The 14,568-nt window shown below is 41.8% G+C and overlaps 1 protein-coding gene across 1 annotated transcript in view; it reads right to left on the reverse strand.

Moving 5' to 3' along the window:
• LOC309569087 (NACHT, LRR and PYD domains-containing protein 6-like) overlaps positions 1–14,568 on the reverse strand; it is a 179,654-nt gene that overhangs the window by 113,379 nt on the left and 51,707 nt on the right. Inside the window, exons 2-3 of the mRNA XM_082274851.1 lie at positions 11,070–11,384; positions 5,421–5,690 (exon numbers count right to left, since the gene is read on the reverse strand). Of these exons, the coding sequence (XP_082130977.1) occupies positions 5,421–5,690; positions 11,070–11,384 (585 nt within the window). The remainder of the gene's footprint in view (positions 1–5,420; positions 5,691–11,069; positions 11,385–14,568) is intronic.

Consider the following 14,568-nt stretch of genomic DNA (forward strand, 5'->3'; position numbering starts at 1 on the left):
GCTGAGCTGTCAGCCACGGCTTCGCTGTGGAGGCGGGTGCAGAAGACACAGCCAACAACGGAAGCCCCCATACTAAGTCTATGGGTGATGTCACTTCCCAATCATTTCATAGTGGCTGTCGGCCGTGTCCTCTGCAGAGCTTCCGCTCTTTGGGGGGTGGCTCTACATATATACACTGCTCAAAAAAATTAAAGGAATGCTTTGAAAGTACATCAGATCTCAATGGGGAAAAATCCCATGCTGGATATCTATACTGGTGTGGACTGAGTAATGTGTTAGGATCTATACTGGTATGGGCTGGATAATGTGTTAGGATCCATACTGGTATGGACTGGGTAATGTGTTAGGATCTATGCTGGTATGTACTGGGTAATGTGTTAGGATCTATACTGGTATGGACTGGGTAATGTGTTAGGATCCATACTGGTATGGACTGGGTAATGTGTTAGGATCTATACTGGTATGGACTGGGTAATGTGTTAGGATCTATACTGGTATGGACTGGGTAATGTGTTAGGATCTATACTGATATGGACTGGGTAATGTGTTAGGATCTATACTGGCATGGACTGGGTAATGTGTTAGGATCTATACTGGTATGGACTGGGTAATGTGTTAGGATCTATACTGGTATGGACTGGATAATGTGTTAGGATCTATACTGATATAGACTGGGTAATGTATTAGGATCTATACTGGTATGGACTGGGTAATGTGTTAGGATCTATACTGGTATGGACTGGATAATGTGTTAGGATCTATACTGACATGGACTGGGTAATGTGTTCGGATCTATACTGGTATGAACTGGGTAATGTGTTAGGATCCATACTGGCATGGACTGGGTAATGTGTTAGGATCTATACTGGTATGGACTGGGTAATGTGTTAGGATCTATACTGGTATGGACTGGGTAATATGTTAGGATCTATACTGGTATGGGCTGGGTATTGTGTTAGGATCCATACTGGTATGGACTGGGTAATGTGTTAGGATCTATACTGGTATGGACTGGGTAATGTGTTAGGATCTATAATGGTATGGACTGGGTAATGTGTTAGGATCTATACTGGTATGGACTGGGTAATGTGTTAGGATCTATACTGGTATGGACTGGGTAATGTGTTAGGATCTATACTAGTATGGACTGGGCAATGTGTTAGGATCTATACCGGTATGGACTGGGTAATGTGTTAGGATCTATACTGGTATGGACTGGATAATATGTTAGGAAGGAAAGGAAGCCACATCGTTTGATGGAAATGAAAATTATCACCCTACAGAGGGCGGAATTCAAAGACAACCCGAAAATGAAAAAATGATGCAGCAGGTTAGTCCATTTTGCTGAAATTTCATTTTTAGCAACTCAAAATAGTCCTCAGTAGTTTGTATGGCCCCCCACGTGCTTGTATGCATGCCTGACAACGTTGGGGGATGCTCCTAATGAAACGACAGATGGTGTCCTGGGATATTTCCTCCCAGATCTGGACCAGGACATCACTGAGCTCCTGAACAGACTGAGGTGCAACCTGGGGGCGTTGGATGGATGGAAACATAATGTCCCAGAGGTGTTCTATTAGATTTAGGTCAGGCGAACGTGGGGGCCATTCTATGGTATCAATTCCTTCATCCTCCAGGAACTGGCTGCATACTCTCACCACATGAGGCCGGGCATTGTCGTGTACCAGGAGGAACCCAGGACCCACTGCACCAGCAAAGGGTCTGACAATGGGTCCAAAGATTTCATTCTGATACCTAATGGCAGTCAGGGTGCAATTGTCTAGCCTGTAGAGATCTATGCATCTCTCCATAGATATGCCTCCCCAGACTATCACTGACCCACCACCAAACCGGTCATGCTGAACGATGTTACAGGCAGCATAACGTTCTCCGTGGCTTCTGCAGACCCCTTAACATCTGTCACATGTACTCAGGGTGAACCTGCTCTCATCTGTGAAAAGCACAGGGTGCCAGTGGCAAATTCTGGTGTTTAATGGCAAATGCCAGTTGAGCTTCACAGTGCCGGGCAGTGAGCATAGGGACCACTAGAGGAAGTCAGGCCCTCAGGCCACTCTTATCAAGTTGATTTCTGATTGTTTGGTCAGAGACATTGACACCAGTGGCCTGCTGGAGGTCATTTTGTAGGGCTCTGGCAGTGCTCATCCTGTTCCTCCTTGCACAAAGTAGCAGATAGCGGTCCTGCTGATGGGTTAAGGACCTTCTACAGCCCTGTACAGCTCTCCTAGAGTAACTGCCTGTCTCCTGGAATCTCCTCCATGCTCCTGAGACTGTGCTGGGAGACACAGCAAACCTTCTGGCAATGTCACGTATTGATGTGCCATCCTGGAGGAGTTGGACTGCCTGTGCAAACTCTATAGGGTCCAGGTATCTCCTCATACTACCAGTAGTGACACTGACCCTGGCCAAATGCAAAACTAGTGAAAAACAGTCAGAAAAGAGGAGTAGGGAAAAAAATGTCAGGGGCCTCCACCTGTAAAACCATTCCTGTTTTGGAGATTGTCTCATTGTTTCCCATCTAGTGCACCTGTTGTTATTTCATTAACACGAAAGCAGCTGAAACTGATTAACAACCCCCTCTGCTACTTAATTGACTAGATCAATATCCCCAGAGTTTAATTGACTTGATGCTATACTCTGATTAAAAAGTGTTCCTTTAATTTTTTTGAGCAGTGTATTTTCTGAAAAAAAAAAAAAAGAAAAGCCCTGTAGAATAAAGTGGCAGTTGCAATTTTATGGTGAATGATATTTGTGCAAATGTTTATCAAATGCATATTTTCAGAAAACAATACACGAAATATAGTTTTTAATGCAAACAAGCATAAAATAATGGCCAATTTTTGGTTTAATAAAAACAATGGGGTTGCATCGAGTAAATAGATATCAGACATATCAGGCCTCAAAAATTTGCAAGCCAGTACCCCAAAATGGTCCATAGGTGACGGTTTAAAAGCATTTACAGGTTATTAGTTTAGAGTTACCTAAGAAATATGGTCCTAGAATTATTGCTCTTACTCTACTGTTCATGGTGAAACATCACATGTGTGGTATAATTAATAGGAATGGGCTTCGTGCTCGAGTCGAACCTAAGTTCGAATGGCGAACAAATGGGCTTCTTCGCGGGAACTTCAAGTTCTCGCATCCATAATGCACTGCGCACTGTCAGTGCATTATGTTATTGGCCAAAGCATGGACTCTGATCTCCATGCTTTGGCCAATCATATTATCTGATCCATGATTGGCCAAAGGCAGGTGCCTTTAGCCAATCATGGCTCAGGGGCGGCTGCCATGTACTGTGTGTAGGGTAAGATAGAAATTAGTTAGTTAGGCAGGGAGAGTGTGTTCAGCCTAAGCAGGCTTGAGGGTGGCATAGGTGGTAGAATTATTAGGCTTGCAATTGAGAGGCTGTGGGTTTGAATCCCTTGGCCAGTGGGTGATTTATAAGTGGAATTTCTTCAGGGAGAGTGTAGTGAGTTTAACAGATAGTGCAGTGTAGTATAGTTAATAGTACATATGGCAGAGGGAGATTTTTGCTTTTTACAGTTTGTTGAGATCAGTGTATACCACAAATGATTTATATATATATATATATATATATATATATATATATATATATATATATATATATATATATATACACAGTGCATTGCGAAAGTATTAGGCCCCCTTGAACTTTTTGCCCATTTGCCACATTTCAGGCTTCAAACTTAAAGATATAAAACTAATTTTTTTTGAAGAATCAACAACAGGTGGGACACAATGGGGTTGCATCAAGTAAACGGAAAAATGGAAAATGGTAAGTAAAATGGAACTAAATTTATTGGATATTTCAAACTTTTTTAACAAATAAAAAACTGAAAAATTGGGCGTGCAAAATTATTCAGCCCCCTTAAGTTAATACTTTGTAGCGCCACCTTTTGCTGCGATTACAGCTGTAAGTCGCTTGCGGTATGTCTCTATCAGTTTTGCACATCGAGAGACCGAAATTTTTGCCCATTCCTCCTTGCAAAACAGCTCGAGCTCAGTGAGGTTGGATGGAGAGCGTTTGTGAACAGCAGTTTTCAGTTCTTTCCACAGATTCTCCATTGGATTCAGGTCTGAAATTTGACTTGGCCATTCTAACACCTGGATATGTTTATTTGTGAACCATTCCATTGTAGATTTTGCTTTAGGTTTTGGATCATTGTCTTGTTGGAAGACAAATCTCGGTCCCAGTCTCAGGTCTTTTGCAGACTCCATCAGGTTTTCTTCCAGAATGGTCCTGTATTTGGCTCCATCCATCTTCCCATCAATTTTAACCATCTTCCCTGTCCCTGCTGAAGAAAAGCAGGCCCAAACCATGATGCTGCCACCACCATGTTTGACAGTGGGGATGGTGTGTTCAGGGTGATGAGCTGTGTTGCTTTTACGCCAAACATAACGTTTTGCATTGTTGCCAAAATGTTTGATTTTGGTTTCATCTGAGCAGAGCACCTTCTTCCACATGTTTGGTGTCTCCCAGGTGGCTTGTGGTAAACTTTAAACAACACTTTTTATGGATATCTTTAAGAAATGGCTTTCTTCTTGCCACTCTTCCATAAAGGCCAGATTTGTGCAGTATACGACTGATTGTTGTCCTATGGACAGAGTCTCCCACCTCAGCTGTAGATCTCTGCAGTTCATCCAGAGTGATCATGGGCCTCTTGGCTGCATCTCTGATCAGTCTTCTCCTTGTATGAGCTGAAAGTTTAGAGGGACGGCCAGGTCTTCGTAGATTTTCAGTGGTCTGATACTCCTTCCATTTCAATATTATCGCTTGCACAGTGCTCCTTGGGATGTTTAAAGCTTGGGAAATCTTTTTGTATCCAAATCCGGCTTTAAACTTCTCCACAACAGTATCTCGGACCTGCCTGGTGTGTTCCTTGTTCTTCATGATGCTCTCTGTGCTTTAAACGGACCTCTGAGACTATCACAGTGCAGGTGCATTTATACAGAGACTTGATTACACACAGGTGGATTCTATTTATCATCATTAGTCATTTAGGTCAACATTGGATCATTCAGAGATTCTCACTGAACTTCTGGAGAGAGTTTGCTACACTGAAAGTAAAGGGGCTGAATAATTTTGCACGCCCAATTTTTCAGTTTTTTATTTGGTAACAAAGTTTGAAATATACAAAAAAATTCATATATATATCTTTATTTTTGAAGCCTGAAATGTGGCAAAGTTTTGAAAAGTTCAAGGGGGCTGAATACTTTCGCAATGCAATGTATATTGTTTTTTTTCTTTAATTGCTGATTTTTTTCCCCATGAAAGTTGAGTTACCCTTTAAGTAAAACTGAGTTTTATTGGTCTTCATGGACAAAGAATGGGTTCACTTTTAAATATGATTTTTAATAAATTGCATTGATAATGTACTTACCATTGTTGCAGTATACCCGGGGAACCACAGTCTTCGAGATTTTACTGACCGGATTTTCTGCGGTACATATATAGGTGAAGTTGATATTACTGGGAGGTACAAACACAACGTTCCATGTTCCGGTAATGTTACTGCTGTTCATACTACTCCAAGTGACGGTCACATTGCTTCCAACCATTGAGTTCACTGAACACGTCAAGTTGACCTCACATGTATTATTATGATCACTTACATTGGAGTTGATGATTATATCCTTATCTGTTAGGTTACCTGGAGGGAAGAAGCAGGTAACATTGTAGACGTCTCTCCAGAAAAGTATTACAACTCCTAATCCCTGGTGCTAGAACTGACCTTTCATGTCATTATAGATTATATGAAATCTGTGAATATTATAATTCTTAATTGTGGTAGAAAATACTGCGCTAACAAAAATAGTGAACAAATAGCCTCTGACACTCCAACAGACTGTGATGGCAACCAAATATAAACATAAATTGTGCAGCGCTCAAATGTTAAAGTGAGTACAGTGGGATACACACTAAAATGCAAAAATAAAGTCCAATATTCAAAGTTAACCAAAAAAAAAAAAGAGGATTGCCAAGACTGCCGAATTGTATTGAATGCTTCGTACCATCTGATCCATTGTAAGTGCATTACTTTCTTTGCTTTAATAAACCATTTAACCACTTGCCGTCTGCTCACGTTGAGCCTACTGCGGCAAAGTGGTTCGTTATCGTCTGACGACGTAGACCTACGTCGTCAGACACTCCCTTTTCTCGGCGGCGCGCGCGCGCCGCCGGAGGCTCGCTCCCGCTGTATTCAGTCACAGCGGGAGTCGGGCCAGGGGAGGAGCAGTGGCGATTGCCGCTGCTCTTCCCCGATCGTCGGAGAATCGAGTGTCGAGATCCGCCCGCCTGTGTAAACAAAGCGGGCGGATCTCTGAAGTGACAGGCAGGGTCAGATTGCAGGGTTCAGCATAGTTGAACCCTCGATCTGTCCCTGTGTCACACAGTCACCTCCCCCCACACACGTCAGTAAGCACCAGGCATACATTAACCCCTCCCTCTCCAATAAAATTAACCCCTTCCCTGCCAGTGTCATTTTTACAGTAACAGTGCATATGTATAGCACTGATTACTGCAGTAATGTCACTGGTAACCCCAAAAGTGTCAAAAATGTCAGTCAAGGGTCCGATCTGTCAGCCGCAATGTCGCAGTCCCGCAAAAAAAATCGCAGATCGCCGCCATTACGCGTTAAAAAAAAAAAACACCAAAAATGACAAAAATCTTTCCCTTTGTTTGTAAACGCAATAACTTTTGCGCAAACCAATCAAAATACGCTTATTGCGATTTTTTTTTTACCAAACATAGGTAGCAGAAAACAAATTGGCCAAAAATTTAAAAAAAATTTGATTTTTACATTTTTGGGGGGGGGGGGGGTAATTTCATATAAAAAAATGGGAAAAATATTGTTATTTTTTCAAAATAAATGCTCTTTTTTTGTTTATAGCGCAAAAAGTAAAAAACGCACAGGTGATCAAATACCACCAAAAGAAAGCTCTGTTTGTGGGGAAAAAAGGACGTAAATTTCGTTTGGGTACAACGTCGCACGACCGCGCAATTGTCAGTTAAAGTCGCACAGCGCCGAATTGCAAAAAGTGGCCCAGACGTAAGACAGCAAAATCCTCCGGTGGTAAAGTGGTTAAACGGTATCACGCTATGGTGTCTTTTCGATTTATCCCATATACACCTTTCTGAGTGGGGATTTCCAGATATCCATACGTGTACCATCCTTGAGTGACCTTCCTATATCCACCATTTGGAGGAGAATTCATGGAAGCCTCTGCCATCTGTTCCAAGGAGATCATCACTTTCAGCCTGCATGACCCAATTGCTGTAAGGTACTTTGGGTCCATGCCATCTGGTGAGCGAATTATATTCTCTTTTTGGGAGTGGGATTTATCACAAGTATTCACTCTTCTATGTGGGACTTGTTACCTTCCCTTTTTTTTTTTTTGGTTAACTTTGAATATTGGACTTTATTTTTGCATTTCCGTGCCGGTTCACACTTCCGCGTTTGCGGAGATCGCATGTAATTCGGAGCGAACTGCTCCTAATTACATGCGATCTGATGTGCAGATGCGAGTTCAGCCATACACTTTGTATGGCTGAATTCGCACTGTATCCGCACCAAACTCGCACATGAGGCTTTTTTTGAGCCGCAGTAGAATCGGATCGCACAGTGGTTCACACTTGCGATTTGCGATAGCAACTGAGGGTGTCGTTAACTTTTAATTGACACCCCCTGCGTATCGCATATGGCAGTGTGAACTGCCAGAGGTGCGGATGCAATGCGGGAACACGCTGCATATTTGCAGCGTTCCCGCATCGCACAAGTGCGAACCGGCACTTAGTGTGTATCCCACTGTACTCACTTTAACATTTGAGCGCTGCAAAATTTATGTTTATAATATTATAATTCTGTTTTGTAAATAAATGTTAATTAAAAAAAAAAAAAAAAGCTGAACAGGACAATCAAAGGACCACTAAGGCCCTGTGGCTTTTTAAATGGACATTGCATTTTGCAGGACACAAATTAAAGTGGCTTTGCATTCTTTAATACAAAGTCACATACAATGTGTTTTTTATTTATTTTTTTTTAGATGCAAACTAGTATTAGCAATATTCTTAGCAATCTTTCACAATCTTTTCACAGTCCCTATACAATAGAGTCAGAGGTAGGAGAGTGAAAAACCAATAATTTGTTTAGCAGTGCTCATTGGCTAACAAGGGGCAAGCTGATAGGAGGAGAGAGCAGAGTGACAGAAAGATGAGTTCATCAGTCTGCTGCTTCTTCTTTCACTATCCAATCATAGGCTGAGGGAAGGACAAGACCTGTAAGTGTTATTGAACTGTAGGAGAAAAAAAATCAGGTCCCCTGTCCTGCTAGATGGGGCTGTGCTGTGTGACAGAGCTGCATACATCTCAGGACTGGATGGACAGGAATGAAAATCCTTTGGCAGGTAGAACAGCTCTTCTTTTTGTGTATATCTCTGTTTACCTGGAGTTCAGCTTTATTGAACAGTGTGCTGAGATAAATGAAATGTTCAAGCAAACCTGTACTTTGTCCATTGTTATTAACCACTTGCCGACCAGCCGCTGTAGTTATACAGGGGCAGGTCGCCAGGTTCCTGGGAGCGCTCCTGTAGGCGCACGCGCGCCGCTGGAGTCATGCGCCCGCGCCCACTCGCCAGCGGGGAAACCGAGGTGCGAGGCCGGCAGCTGCGATCACTCCCTGTGAAGAAAGAACAGCGGTCTGCTGTTGTAAACACAGCAGACCGTTGTTCTCTCTGGTATCAACACAGAGCGCCTGTGTTCCTCCTATTTAGAAACACAGGTCTCTGTGTTGATATTACAAGCCCATCCCCCCCACAGTTAGAAAACACTCCCCTAGGCTAGTGATTGCGAACCACTCAAGCTCCGGAAAGTTTACCCCCCTTCATGACCAGGCCATTTTTTGCGATTCGGCACTCAGTTATAATAACTGACAATTGCGCGGTCGTGCGGCGCTGTACCGAAATAAAATTGATGTCCTTTTTTTCCCCCACAAACAGAGCTTTCTTTTGGTGGTATTTGATCACCTGTGAGATTTTTATTTTTTCTGCTATAAACAAAAAAAAAAACGACAATTCTGAATAAAAAAAAAAAAAACAACATTTTTTACTTTCTGCTATAAAACATATCCAATGAACAATAAAAAAAATCCAGTTTCTTCAACTTAGGCCAATATGTATTCTGCTACAACTTTTTGGTAACAATTCCCAATAAGCGTATATTTATTGATTGGTTTGCGCAACAGTTATTGCATCTGCAAACTATGGGATATTTTTATTTCATTTTTAAAATTGTTTTTTTTACTAGTAATGGTGGCATTAGCGACTTATAGCGGGACTGCGATATTGTGGTTGACAGATTGGGCACCTAACTAACACTTTTGGGGGAGACCAGTGACATTACTACAGTAATCAGTGCTAAAAATATGCACTGTCACTGTAATAATGAGCTGGCAGGGAAGGGGTTAACATCAGGGGCGATCAAAGGGTTAAATGTGTCTCTAGGGGGTGCTTTCTAACTGTGTGGGGGATGGGCTTGCTGCATGAACACATGTGTTCCTAAATAAGAGGGTTAAATGTGTTCCTAGGTTGTGCTTACTCACTTTGTGGGAGGTACTTTAACAAGGGGTAGGCAAAGATCCGGGTTCCTGCTTAGCAGAAACACAGGATCAACACCTTCCCTTCTGACAGAATGACAATCTGCCTTGTTTACAATTGTCGTTTCTGCCTGTGTCTTGTGTAATCGGCGGGTGTCGGTGGACATCAAATCCGTGGTACCCACTGCAGGGGTACCATACCTGCCAACTGTCCCGTTTTTCCCGGGACAATACCGGCAAATAGGAGCCTGTCCTGGGTAATTTACACTGTCCCTGTTAATCAGGGACAATGTAAATCATTTAAAAAAAAAAAAAAACATTTTTTTTTTTTTTTTTAATTTTGTTCCACACAATGTCGCTCTCACCCCAGCTAGGTGTTGTAGTTCTGGCAGCAGGTTGTCTCTCTCTCGGTGCCCACTCACTCTTCCCGTTTGTCGCAAATTTAACGTGTCACCGGAGGCAGGGTGTCAGCATGGTGCACTTTCCGAAATCCGCCAGCAGGGGGAGGCAGAGCACCTTCCGACAAGCTGACACTTTAGAATTGCAGGGAATTGTGATGAGAATTTTAAACTTTAAGCAGAAGTAGTGCAGCTGAATGGGAGAATAATTCCAACTCTGCTACTTTGGCCTCAAGTTTTCAATTCCCTTTTCAATTTCCTGTAATTCTCTCTTTATGAAGTAGACCCTATAATCTGATAAGTAGGCGGAGATTAATTATGCAGAGTGGGCGGAGCTTCAGGGAAGTGGGTGTGGTAAATAATTGATAGCTGTGCTGCAAAGTGTCCCTGGAAATTTTTTTCAAATGTTGGCAACTATGGGGTACATGTGTGCGTCCCAGACCCGGAAGTGTCAGGTCATGAACTAGGTGATCTGTGAAGTGTGTAAATTAAAACTAAAGGCATTTTTTTTCTTTTTGGATAGAGTACAGGAGGATTATAACCATTTTATTATTATTTTTTTTTTTTTTTTTTGCTATCTGTGTCCCATCGGGGAGATTTTTCTTAACTTCCTGTCCCATAGCCAAAACAGGAAGTGAGGGAATCCCTGGTTGCCACCAGAACTAGTGTCCCCATTGGAAGATCTCCCCTCTATTCCTGTTCGGGTGACAACCCAAAATTTGGGATTTTCTTTCACTTTCGGTGATTATGGTCTCCAGGACAAATAGAGAGGGTGAATCTCAGTAATGGGGGACACAGACAATAATAAAAACCTGACAGGGGTTCTAATCCCTCTCCACTCTATCTAAAACTAAAGTTTTGCCTTCAGCTGTAATGGGAGATTATACTGACTTGTTTTGTCTCAGCATTACTGCACAATAAAAAAAATACCTACAGAAGCTGATCCCTTTACATGATTATTTAAGAATGGAAATAGAATAGACAGTGTCTGATATAAGATGCCATTGATTATATTATAAAAACAAATTCCAGGGACACTTACTGAACACGGTGAGATGATAGAAGCAATTTTGTGTCCCAGTTAGTGTGATGATTTGTGCTCGGTAGGTCCTTTGGTCTTCCAGTTTTAGCTCAGATATTGTCAGGGATCCATCAGATGTGCTGCTCAGTCTTCCTTTAAATTGGTTATCTGCAATTACAGGTGGTCCTCCTGGTGTTGTTGTGGCGATAGCCTCTCCTTTTTCATTAAAACTCCAAATAATGGTTAGGACCCCAGTGTGACCAACTTGTAGGGTGATGGCTCCTCCCACAGCGCTAGTTATATTTTTTTCTCTGCAGGGTTCTTCACTCATCACATCTGATAAAAAAAAAAAAAAAAACAATACCTTACAATAATATACACAATATTAGCAGACTTTAGATACTACATTTTGATCTTGAATTGAATCACCAGTTACCCTCTGTACAGGATGCCAGGTATATTTCCCCACAATTTGGCTAATGATCCCTTTAAGGGGACGATTTGAAGGAAATTAGTACTCAGGTGTTCTCAGGGTGAGGAGTTCCAGGGTAGGCCCAGATACAGAGATGTATAGTAACTAAGCACAGAGAAAACACACATTACCAGTCCCTGCGCAGATCCTGGAGATTGATTCTCAAGCTGGGGAATCTTGTAATATGGCCTGTGGTGAAACACATGAATGAAGCGTGGCAGCTCTCCTAACTCTCCATGGGATATGAGGCAAAGCAGCTGTACAAAAAATAAAGGAACAGAGCGCACACCGCCCTAGTGTAACACCATTTATTTGAAGTTAATAGAAGCCATAAAAACAGGTACTCACAAACAGATAGGAAGTCATGCATGGATATAAATATCCCCCGATGATGTTTACAGGGCTCTCTCCTCCTAGCCTCGGCGGCTCAGCTGTTCGTCCTGCACTAGTCAGTGAGTATCGTACGGCTAAGCCAACCACCTCGGATTACTCAAGGAGACTCGATGTGGTGCGCCTGCGCACGGTCCAGCCGCCGCTGCACACCCTCCAAGAGCCGGATGCTGTAGCCGCTCAGAGAAAATGACAATGCGGTTAAGCAGAGGGAGACTCCACGATCGGGACCCAGAGCATGACTTGCATGGGGTTGCTAAGGACAACGTTTCGGAGGCGTAGCCTCCTTCTTCAGATCTCAACACCCCAGAGATCCTTTGCCCTCATTTATATAACAATATAGCGGCTCCTCCCCTCACTATTTCTTAAAGGGACATGACAATAGAGAGCCTGTAATCAGGGGCAATAATATGCAGAGATGTATAGTAACGAAGTAGAACTACTTAAGTACTGTACTTAAGTACCGAAATGCGGTATCTGTACTTTCCTAAAGTAGAATTTTTTTCTCCTACTTCTACTTTTACTTCACTACATTTTTTCGATGATTTCGATACTTCTACTCAAGTATTTTTTTTTTGTGCTGCATAGTTACTCGTTACTTTTAAAAAAATTACCACTGCCAGAACAGTAGATGGCAGGTTGCATAAAGCTGAAAAAAAGGTGTATAATGTCATTTGTAAATCAGCGCATACGAAAATAAAGGCTGTGTATAATAAAAGCTGCTATACCAAATCTTTCCAATAAAAAGAAAATATGAAACAAACAAATAAATGGTGCTACAGCGCTTAAAGTGCATCAAGAAACTACTAACAAACACAGGTTAATCATTTGAATAAATCATTTGAAATAATAAAAACAATATGATGTTCAAACTTTTGACTTATTTCTTTAATAACTACATAACACAGTACTTGTACTTCTACTTTCAGTACTTGAGTAGAAATTTTTTTTCAAAACTACTGGTACTTTTTACTTTTAGTACTTAAGTAGCAAATTTTTTGAAAAAACTACTTGAAATACTTAAGTAAAAAAAATGTTGAATACTTTAGTACTTCTACTTAAGTAACTTTTTCTGCGAGCACTTCCACTTCTACTCAAGTAATTTTTTGATCGAGCACTTGTACTTTTACTCAAGTAGAAATTTCGAGTACTTTATACAAGTCTGATCCAAACATTCATATATATCCATGAATTGTACATATCTAATAAACATTTATAAAAGTGAATAAGGTTCATAATACAATAAAAACTCTATGTCCCCCGATGGCTTGAATGAGGAATTGGAGGTTGGCACTTTGATTTAAAACTTTGTTTTTATGTATGTACCAGTCTATATATTTTACATGTTGTCAGCATATATTTACATCTTCCTCATCTCTTATGGTCTTCTATGTCAGTGTACATATATGTTGGCATGTGTGTTCCTTTATACGCACCCAGTATCAGTATACGGGAATATTTTGAGATACATATGCGCACATATATGGTGTTTATCTTGTTTTGTTAGTCTAGTCTCCACAGTGTCATGTAGGTTTATATATGTATATTATATATATATATATGTATATATATGTATATATATATATATATATATATATATATAAATTATTTTTTTTTTTTAAGTTTTTTAAAGTTTTTATTGTATTATGAACTTATTCACTTTTATAAATGTTTATTAGATATGTACAATTCATGGATATATATGAATGTTTGGATATTATTGCCCCTGATTACAGGCTCTCTATTGTCATGTCCCTTTAAGAAATAGTGAGGGGAGGAGCCGCTATATTGTTATATAAATGAGGGCAAAGGATCTCTGGGGTGTTGAGATCTGAAGAAGGAGGCTACGCCTCCGAAACGTTGTCCTTAGCAACCCCATGCAAGTCATGCTCTGGGTCCCGATCGTGGAGTCTCCCTCTGCTTAACCGCATTGTCATTTTCTCTGAGCGGCTACAGCATCCGGCTCTTGGAGGGTGTGCAGCGGCGGCTGGACCGTGCGCAGGCGCACCACATCGAGTCTCCTTGAGTAATCCGAGGTGGTTGGCTTAGCCGTACGATACTCACTGACTAGTGCAGGACGAACAGCTGAGCCGCCGAGGCTAGGAGGAGAGAGCCCTGTAAACATCATCGGGGGATATTTATTTCCATGCATGACTTCCTATCTGTTTGTGAGTACCTGTTTTTATGGCTTCTATTAACTTCAAATAAATGGTGTTACACTAGGGCGGTGTGCGCTCTGTTCCTTTATTTTTTGTATAGTAACTAAGTAGAACTACTTCACTACTGTACTTAACCACTTTACGTCTGCTCACAGTAATATTACTGCGGCAGAGTGGTTCGTTATCGTCTGACGACGTAGTATTAACGTCTTCAGACACTCCCCCTTCTGGGCGGCGCTTGCGCGCCGCCGGAGGCTCGCTCCCGCTGTTTTCATTCACATCGGGAGTCGGGCCAGGGGAGGAGCAGCGGTGATCGCCGCTGCTCTTACCCGATCGTCGGGGATCGAGTCTGGAGACCTGCCCGCTGTGTGTTAACAGAGCGGGCGGATCTCCATAGTGACAGGGAGTGACAGATCGGAGTGTTCAGCATAGCTGGACATCCGATCTGTCCATGACTCACTCAGTCACCTCCCCCCCTACACGTCAGTAAGCACCAGGC

The sequence above is a fragment of the Pelophylax lessonae genome (assembly GCF_965119305.1).
Source record: "Pelophylax lessonae genome assembly, chromosome: 13".
In the NCBI taxonomy this organism is placed as follows: Eukaryota; Metazoa; Chordata; class Amphibia; order Anura; family Ranidae; genus Pelophylax; species Pelophylax lessonae.